The following is a 7,792-nucleotide window of genomic DNA, read 5'->3' on the forward strand; positions in this document are numbered from 1 at the left end:
TCATTCATGTCATCATTGTCACTTTGCACAAATGTTACTACCCACTAATGTTGTCCTTAAATGATTAAATATATACCAGCAGACAATTGTAAAGCTCTTCAAAAGTGGTTTATTAAAAAAAGACGACAACAATAGGCTGGAAAACGAAATTAAGTATGAAAATGCAAACAATACATGATGTCCATGCTGCCCGAGAGATGGTCGGATTAATTGACTTTCGCTTAAAGAAGTATATGTAAATATGTATATGCATTCGTCCTTATATCATAGATGAGTTCGATGAATCTGTTCACGTGAGTTCAATATCTCTACAGCTGATAACAGGTATTAGTCGGATCACTTATGTTTCCGCAAATCGGCGAGTAATCGCAGAAGATCGTACGAAATTGAGTCAGAATTTATTCGTTCAACGTGTGCGAAGGAGATCGTGTCAAGAGTCACCGCGTGTTTGCTTATAGAAGAACCAACCCTAACCCATGAAAATTTTCCTCATATTTGCTCTACTATATAGTTTGACGCTCTAGAGAGCTATAACGAAAGGAAAATGCCATGGAAATGCCGAAAAATGCTTACAACCAGTCATTCGAAGCACGAGCAACTTGCGACTGTGTGTGACTGGAGAAAGGGAGGTTCAGCGTCGGGTGTGTATCGTCTGATATAAATATAAAAAGGCTATCACAAATCTCTCAATTCTTGAGCTTGTCCTGCAATCCGCCCCGCGGTTTCGGTGGCCGGGATTGATCAGAAAAAAGTGTTCAAAAAAGAATAGGAAATACGAGTCTGCGTTTTCTAGTAACAGCACCAACCGACGCGCTGTTCGTCGCCGTGCGCTATGTGGTCTCTGCTCCAAGATGGTGTTTCAAGTCGACCCGTGCCGTCGCTAAGTATGCTATCATTTTCCACTGGAATGCCCATTTGTACCACGCCGTTCACGCCTGCAAACCAGATAAAGGGGAAAATATTTCACCGCACTGCTGCACGCCAAATGAAGCGGGATGTTCTTACGTGTGGAGTAGCCAGAAAGTACGAGTGAATCGTTGGACTCGTATCGCTTCAACGAAGAGCACATGTCTTCGCCAGAGAGTTTTATTAATCCTACCGCTATTGATATGAATACTTGCTCGATACCCTGTATGAAGAGGGACAAAAGAAGTAAATTAATCGTTAGCGCACCTCCTTCGCGGGCTTTCCACCCAAACTCACCTGATCGTGTAGGGCAGAGGTCTCGAAATAGTTGCCACCGATCGAGTTTGCGTACAACATAGCTTCTTCCCTGGAGACGGCACGTTTCGCTTCCAGGTCGAGCTTGTTGCCTACCAGTGACAGTACCATCGGTTCCTGCACGTTGCGCTGCAGTTCCTGTACCCAGCCCTTGATTTCGTTGAAGGAATTGTATTGCGTGAGATCGAACACAAGCAGCGCCGCGTTTGCGTTACGATAGTACAGTGGAGCCATGGCCTTAAATCTTTCCTGACCAGCCGTATCCCAAACCTGTAGTGAAGCGTTCTTGCATCATCAACACCTTTTCAATGCCACATGTCCATGGTAAGCATACCTGCATCTTTACTTTGAAATCTTCCAAATTTACTTTGCACGTGAAGAACGATGCGCCGATGGTGGGCGAAATTTCTTTCGTGTACACATTGGAAACGTAACGCACAACCAAACTCGTTTTACCAACACCTGCGAAAAAGAATTAAGCTTTAAGATAAGTCTCGCCGTTGTTGACACAAACCGCATTGAATGACTTCTGTGGGCAAACAGGGTAATACTGGAACATGAACGAAATGTATTGTTCAAAAAGTTAAGATAAAAGCTTATCACATTTTGTGTTGGTCTCGGGTTCTTATGTTTTGAGCTGCGTGGCTACGACTATTTGCTCAACAATTATCTGCCACGCCAGTTTACCCGATCGCGGTCAAGAAATGCACATGACAACAAAAACTCCTAGCAAAGGGTTATGTTTTTCTGAAGGATTAGAAGTGCTTTCATTGGTAAACTTGCATGCAGATAAGGAAAGCTGAGAGATTTGCTCGAAATAGAAGTGGATAAAATGAAGAGAAATAGAAAACGGAGCAAAACGCTTAGCAATCGCTCCTACGGGTGGACCAGCCTACTGAGCCAGTAGTGGATATATCGCCGCGAATCGCCACAACCCCTTAGCCGCGTACGCTTTCTGCACTGATAAGCACAGCTGCGACGTGCATAAGCAAGGCAGACCCCTTTATGCACAAACAATCTGCAACTGGCTAAAGAATGTGAAGCAGATAAATGGAGGGAAATATCCCTTCGATTTTATTACGCTAAGAAAGGCGCAGTACTTTGCTATTGAAGACAGCGAAGGAAAAAATCATGAAGGCAAGAGTTGCAATGCTCTTCTTTAAGCTATGAAAGTTTACCAGCCATAGGCGATTTTCTTCAAGGTAAAGGTCACTAGGCGGAAGCGTGTTCGAAACTTTGCACGAGGGGTCACTTGCTGCGAAATACTCACCTTGCGATCCGAGCACGACTATCTTTGCTTCAATCGCTTTCATGTTTTATGCTGTTTTATTCGTCTTGCTTTACACGGCGTTGACGAGTATCTTCGCGTTTCTCTTTGCCGGAGTGTTACAGTTAGTTGGTTAATTGAATTACAGTCCCGTTGTTTTGGTCCACGTTCCCGTCCGAACCCCGTTGAAATGGTCGCCCTAAAACAGAATTTTGACCTTGCCACCAATTTGCGGTGACCTAACTTTAGAAAATCTCCAATTTTTCCACTTGTTATTGCTCCAGTCCTTGATATTATTTCTTCGAGCGACACGTTTGGTAGATTTGGCTGTGGACCATGCACTTTCACTCTTGTTCCGCACCATTAGTCCGGGAACTGCACCATCCTCGCAAGAGCGCACTTTCGGTGAAATCCAACAAAGTTCGATGGTAAATGGTAACAATGGTAAAAAAGGAGCGGTTGAGTTTCGAGTAATTTGCGATCCACAAACACTGAGTTCTTCTTTTCGTTCGCTTTGATGAAATGCGTTGACAACCGTCAGAAATGCAAAAACAAAGCATTATGAAAGCGGCGACATTTCTTAGCTGAGTTTTGCACCGTATTTTTAGCCATATTTTCTTGCATGAGAAAAAGCTACATTTTCTTACATTGAAAAAGCATTATTTATTCAAAGCAATATTCGAATGACAGCAGACGTTCCCAAAGGGCGATGGATGAAAAGTCACTGAATGTCGTAGTTTTTCTAGAAAACAACATTACCATTTCAGCAGTCGCAGCGTCGAAAGTAGACGGAGCAATTCCGTGTGTAACGTGATTTTGCGGAGAATATCGCCCATTTCCTGGTTCTGCGGAAGAAAAATAATTCAGTGCCACGGTGGGGCATACGAAGCAAGAAATGGCCAAGGTTAAATACGATTGGTATCAAACGGAGACGGCCGTCACGGTGACGGTGTTATTGAAAAACGCTGCAGAAAAGAACTATTCCGTTCAGCTGGAGCAAAATTCGCTTCGGTTGCAGGCGGACGATATCGAACCGATTGTGTTGTCCCTCTGGAATCCGATCAACACCGAACAAAGCAGCCACAAGGCCACTCCGAGCAAGGTCGAAATCAAGCTCGCCAAAATGATCGGCCATCGATGGGATGCCCTAGAACGCCAGCAACAGGCCCACGAACAACCGTCCACTGCCGTAGCTCCGGCGAAACAAAAGCACGATTGGGATAAAATTTCCAAAGAAATTGAAAAAGATGACCCTGTAAGTGCGTCAGTGTGCCGATCTTCCGGTATCGTCGCATGCCTGTCACCTTCCGCATTACTCAATACGGTTCCGTAATTCTAATTTTAGGAAAAAGACGATGTAAGCCAACTCTTTAAGAAAATCTTTGCCGATGCGAACGAAGACACCAAGAAAGCAATGATGAAGTCGTACTACGAATCGGGCGGTACCGTTCTCAGCACCAACTGGGCCGAGGTTGGCGCCAAGCAGGTGGAGGTTCAACCGCCGGATGGTTGCGAGTACAAGAAATGGAATTGATTCACTCCCGATTGCTTGCACCGTGAACATGAATAGTGCTATGGCCAATGCATGTGTTTCCGTATATTTGAAATTGTGACGTGTTTTCAGCTGAACTTCTTTCTTAGTGCAACATTGGATTTATTTTCTTTACCAAACCAATGCTTTTAAGCGTGTCTCAAACAGAAAAAAACATTTGCATCGTGTTGTTGTAGTACTGCGCAGCAAGTTCAGAAATTGATTTTTTTTTCACATCAGCTAGCACTTCGAGAACTTGGCTAAAAATAAATATTTTGAGGAAACAATTACAATTCCTATGTTACGTTTTTCTTCCCAATGACAACAATGCATGTAAACTTACCAAATCATTACTGGCTCACAGCGTCCAGCAATGAGGGAGTTCGGGTCCCATTTTTCTTTTTTCTTCACGGTCGGAAACTTGCTTTTCACGTACTTCGATCCGGCATGGGACGGCCGAATCTCGCACCATGGGCTATCGGTTTCAATCATAATCCATTCGTCTGGTATACTTCCAGCCACCGCAAGATTATCCTCCGTCTTTAGTGAACACCCATTGAGACCTATGTAGAATCCTGCGGCTATCAATGCCTCAGCCGCAACCAACGGGCCGTCATACGAGTGCACTACGCCACGCTTCGGCAGTCGTTGGAGATTGCGCAGCAAAATCGCAATCAAATCAACATGTGCATTGCGACAGTGTAGAAACAGCGGCAGATTGTATTTTTCCGCCAAATCCAGCTGCTTTTCGAAGTAACGTTGCTGAACGTTCTTTTCGCAGAAATGCAACCGATCGTAATCCAAGCCGCACTCACCGATCGCGATCACCTTATCGCGATGGCTCTCAATCTCATGACACAAGGATGCGAAATAGGCATCCGGATCCGCCTCGCATTGGCCGCAATAAGTTGGATGGACACCAACAGTGCAGTACAGTCTCTCTAAAGAAGTAAGCAATACTAGTAAAAATGTAAGCACGACAAGTGGAAGGGTGGTTAGTATGCTTACCATCATTCTTAACAATATCAAATGCGGAGCCACAGTCCGAAAGCGTTCCCACGGTAACAATGATTTTATCTAAGCCACCAGACCAGCCACGATTCAGCACGTGCGAAAGATCCGGTTCGTGTTTTACTTTGCCGTTATAAATTCCCTGGTACATTGGATCTGTTAAGTTTGCACCGATGTCTGTAATTACGAAAACTATTGACCGTCTGATACAACATAATCCGTTTGATTTAACCGGTGCGTCGCTTACCTATCATTTTCATCATTTTACCCCCGAGAGCCAAGCCGAATCGTCTCATAAAACTATGACTTTGGTATTGGAGGTTTTATTTACGACATTGTGACAACAGTGACAGGTGACAACCTCCCTTCGGGCACAACAACAATAACAATTTTGCTCTCAAGCCCAAATAATCAAAGCAATTGTGAGCTTTGTTTATCATCATAATCGCGAAATCCGCGTTTAGTTTGCAAACCGTCTGTCGTACCCAAACGAAGTATTGCTGCAAATGAGCTGCGGAAGTTATGTTTTCGCTGGTAGCAGATTATGGCGACAGTGAGGGATCGTCTCTTTCCGATTTTGCAGAGGCAGATAGCAAGGATGAACCGTTAACCGATGAGAGATCAGGCAGCCATCCGATTAACACGTAAGATGGGGACCTACCAGAGGGATCGACAAGAACCGCCAAGTGCTCTAAAAATTTGGTTATCCTGTTTTCAGTAGTGCGATCTCATCACTTCCCTTACCGAGTGCCAGCGATATGCTGCAGTCGGGTACGCATCGCGTAATACCAGGCAGTGTTTTTAGTAACCCTTTCCGCGAGGCGGAAGAAGCCAAATTGGCCAGTCTCGAGAAGCACGTAAAAATGGTTGATCCCGAGGCGAACGTTTCGGAGCAGAAAAAAGTATGCTGGAGCTATAAAAAGGGCCGCTGTCGGTTCGGAAGCAAGTGCAACTTTGCGCACGATTCTGACCTTATACTGCGCAAGGAGCTGCCGAACAGCGAGCACGAACCAGAAGAAGGGCCAAGCACCCCAGAAATATCATTGGTGGCGGCACAGCAAACGACGCCGAATAAAAAGAAACGTCCCGGATTGAGTCGGGAACTCGTGCCTCCAAGGAAAGTGCTTAAAATGTATCACAGGGAAAAATACGGGATGCTGAAGTAGCCCTCGGTGCGCGTCATTTTTGGTGTACGTAGTGGTATTTCTTTATTAGCCCTTTGTAAGATATGCGTTAGGGAAACGAGATATATGTTTTATTTACAGCCGACAAGTTCATCATTCATGCGATTAGAAATAGACGCTTCTATCATTCTCCGTTTAATTTTTTTTTGTTGGATTGGACAAAAAACCAGTATTAGTGATCCGAACCTCTTTATGGGCCTTCGAGCGAAGGTAGCTACTTTTCCACACACGAATCAAGACTTTCTCCCCCTTTTTCTGCATCAAGAGCCTTGTTCCGGGAGCGCTTTCCCAAAATCTGCCCAAGGCGGGATGAACACCTGTTGAGGCTATTCTTCTGCGTCTTTGCTTTCCATAGGCTGGAACTGCTAGGTTAACGAGCACCACGGAGACTAAATGCCGCGCCGCGAACCTACGCAAGGCGCACACAAGCTTCGTCAGCAAACCCAGACGTTTGGAAGAGCTTTTCGAGTTATGAAGTAGAAACCAGAGGGCCGGTAGTGAATCGATGATGAGCAACTTTGGTGTGGCCGTTACTTCCGAGATATCAGTACTGGCCAGATCTTGCACTACTTGTACTAGCAGTTCCGGCGAGAAGACACGTTCTACTTTGATTCGATTCATAGCATATACAATAGTTCTCACCGGTGCGCCGCTGTAATGCCGCTCAAGCAATTGCTGGATTCTGTTAGCGGAAAAGTCACACTTGGTATCGATGTAGTACACCAGCTGACGATATTCGTAGGCTACGTGTGCAGCAATAGACAGGCAAAATTGGGTCTTTCCTGTGAGCGATTCACCGCATAATTCGTAGATATGGCCTCGCAGAAGACCGCCTTGTAGTAATTTATCCACATCCGACGTTCCGGTCGTTGTAAAGCTCGGTTGTCTTCTTGCGATCAATACAGCTTTAGAGATTAGAAATCCAGCGAAGCGCTTCAACAAACTTCTTTTAATGATGCCGATGCCTAACATGGTCATGTTGGTGATTTTCGATAACCGGTAGGTATCGATGTTAACAAAGCTGAACACGGTCGTTATGTAATTTTTCTGCAACAGTTTTATTACATACTCAGTGAGTGTAGGATGTAAACCTTCTTTTAACAAAGAGGCAGCCATTGCTTAGTACTGCGCCAATTTACGGTTTTACGTTATTCGGCCGAAATGAAAGGTTTTGCGAAACTCACTTACTGCCAAGGTTTATAGAGGTAAGTAGTTGAAAATGAGCAACTGTCAAAACGAAGGTATATAAAAATGAGGCACCGAATGTTTGAATCAGTTTTAACCTTTCAGCAGTACATAGTGTACGTGAAGTGAAAAGGGTCTTACGGATTGAACAATAATTTCAATTTAGCTACTCATCTATCTTGAACAGGTTAAATGAAACGTAAATAATTAATTGAAACGAGTTGTCGTTTTTGAAAGTTTTTCTCAAACTGGGCCTAAAGGCCTCTTGGGCCTAAAGGCCTCTGAGCGCTGCGAGTTCGCTCATGTTGGCAGCACAAGCAGCAGCAAGCAGCAAATCACTCATTCTCTTTTCCGGCAGCCAAGAAGAAAGAAGCATTTTTTCGTGACCCTTGC

The 7,792-nt window shown here is 44.6% G+C and overlaps 5 protein-coding genes across 6 annotated transcripts; 2 read left to right on the plus strand and 3 right to left on the minus strand.

The window, feature by feature from the left end:
• Positions 1-84: 84 nt before the first annotated feature.
• Positions 85-2,984, minus strand: LOC131205903 (uncharacterized). Its single transcript, XM_058198210.1, has 5 exons — positions 2,492-2,984; positions 1,556-1,683; positions 1,204-1,491; positions 1,006-1,129; positions 85-935 (listed from the first exon to the last, which is right to left on the minus strand). The coding sequence occupies exons 1-5, from the start codon at positions 2,532-2,534 to the stop codon at positions 790-792; spliced, it is 729 nt and encodes a 242-aa protein (XP_058054193.1). The 5' UTR covers positions 2,535-2,984; the 3' UTR covers positions 85-789.
• Positions 2,985-3,249: 265 nt separating this feature from the next.
• On the plus strand, positions 3,250-4,312 carry LOC131205904 (protein SGT1 homolog). The gene is made up of 2 exons (XM_058198211.1): positions 3,250-3,743; positions 3,834-4,312. The coding sequence occupies exons 1-2, from the start codon at positions 3,384-3,386 to the stop codon at positions 4,020-4,022; spliced, it is 549 nt and encodes a 182-aa protein (XP_058054194.1). The 5' UTR covers positions 3,250-3,383; the 3' UTR covers positions 4,023-4,312.
• On the minus strand, positions 3,892-5,368 carry LOC131205902 (deoxyribonuclease TATDN1). Its single transcript, XM_058198209.1, has 4 exons — positions 5,278-5,368; positions 5,028-5,207; positions 4,363-4,960; positions 3,892-4,279 (listed from the first exon to the last, which is right to left on the minus strand). Exons 1-4 carry the CDS (start codon positions 5,324-5,326, stop codon positions 4,180-4,182), a joined length of 927 nt encoding a protein of 308 aa, XP_058054192.1. The 5' UTR covers positions 5,327-5,368; the 3' UTR covers positions 3,892-4,179.
• Positions 5,369-5,462: 94 nt separating this feature from the next.
• LOC131210731 (uncharacterized) lies at positions 5,463-6,347 on the plus strand. Of its 2 annotated transcripts, none has more exons than XM_058204021.1 (2): positions 5,463-5,674; positions 5,749-6,347. In XM_058204021.1, exons 1-2 carry the CDS (start codon positions 5,553-5,555, stop codon positions 6,194-6,196), a joined length of 570 nt encoding a protein of 189 aa, XP_058060004.1. In that variant the 5' UTR covers positions 5,463-5,552; the 3' UTR covers positions 6,197-6,347. The 2 variants fall into 2 exon arrangements, with proteins under 2 accessions (XP_058060004.1, XP_058060013.1); XM_058204030.1 differs by having other exon boundaries at positions 5,752-6,347.
• LOC131210721 (DNA repair protein RAD51 homolog 4-like) lies at positions 6,227-7,355 on the minus strand. The gene has a single exon (XM_058204008.1). It carries the CDS (start codon positions 7,328-7,330, stop codon positions 6,350-6,352), a length of 981 nt encoding a protein of 326 aa, XP_058059991.1. The 5' UTR covers positions 7,331-7,355; the 3' UTR covers positions 6,227-6,349.
• Between the last annotated feature and the right edge of the window lie 437 nt (positions 7,356-7,792).

The sequence above is a fragment of the Anopheles bellator genome, chromosome 1, assembly GCF_943735745.2.
Source record: "Anopheles bellator chromosome 1, idAnoBellAS_SP24_06.2, whole genome shotgun sequence".
NCBI classification, from domain to species: domain Eukaryota; kingdom Metazoa; phylum Arthropoda; class Insecta; order Diptera; family Culicidae; genus Anopheles; species Anopheles bellator.

What these genes read in the sequence shown, in the direction of transcription:
- LOC131205903 (XM_058198210.1), bottom strand. Translation starts at nt 2,534, where the DNA reads ATGAAAGCGATTGAAGCAAAGATAGTCGTGCTCGGATCGCAAG. An exon ending in AGTCGTGCTCGGATCGCAAG is followed by an intron (nt 1,684 to 2,491) that starts GTGAGTATTTCG and finishes TCTTTTTCGCAG; the next exon opens with GTGTTGGTAAAACGAGTTTG. An exon ending in ACTTTCTGGCTACTCCACAC is followed by an intron (nt 936 to 1,005) that starts GTAAGAACATCC and finishes TCTGGTTTGCAG; the next exon opens with GCGTGAACGGCGTGGTACAA.
- LOC131205904 (XM_058198211.1), top strand. Translation starts at nt 3,384, where the DNA reads ATGGCCAAGGTTAAATACGATTGGTATCAAACGGAGACGGCCGTCACG. An exon ending in AAATTGAAAAAGATGACCCT is followed by an intron (nt 3,744 to 3,833) that starts GTAAGTGCGTCA and finishes TTCTAATTTTAG; the next exon opens with GAAAAAGACGATGTAAGCCA.
- LOC131205902 (XM_058198209.1), bottom strand. Translation starts at nt 5,326, where the DNA reads ATGAGACGATTCGGCTTGGCTCTCGGGGGTAAAATGATGAAAATGATA. An exon ending in TGATATTGTTAAGAATGATG is followed by an intron (nt 4,961 to 5,027) that starts GTAAGCATACTA and finishes TTACTTCTTTAG; the next exon opens with AGAGACTGTACTGCACTGTT. An exon ending in TGTGAGCCAGTAATGATTTG is followed by an intron (nt 4,280 to 4,362) that starts GTAAGTTTACAT and finishes ATTTATTTTTAG; the next exon opens with CCAAGTTCTCGAAGTGCTAG.
- LOC131210731 (XM_058204021.1), top strand. Translation starts at nt 5,553, where the DNA reads ATGTTTTCGCTGGTAGCAGATTATGGCGACAGTGAGGGATCGTCTCTT. An exon ending in GGCAGCCATCCGATTAACAC is followed by an intron (nt 5,675 to 5,748) that starts GTAAGATGGGGA and finishes TCCTGTTTTCAG; the next exon opens with TAGTGCGATCTCATCACTTC.
- LOC131210721 (XM_058204008.1), bottom strand. Translation starts at nt 7,330, where the DNA reads ATGGCTGCCTCTTTGTTAAAAGAAGGTTTACATCCTACACTCACTGAG.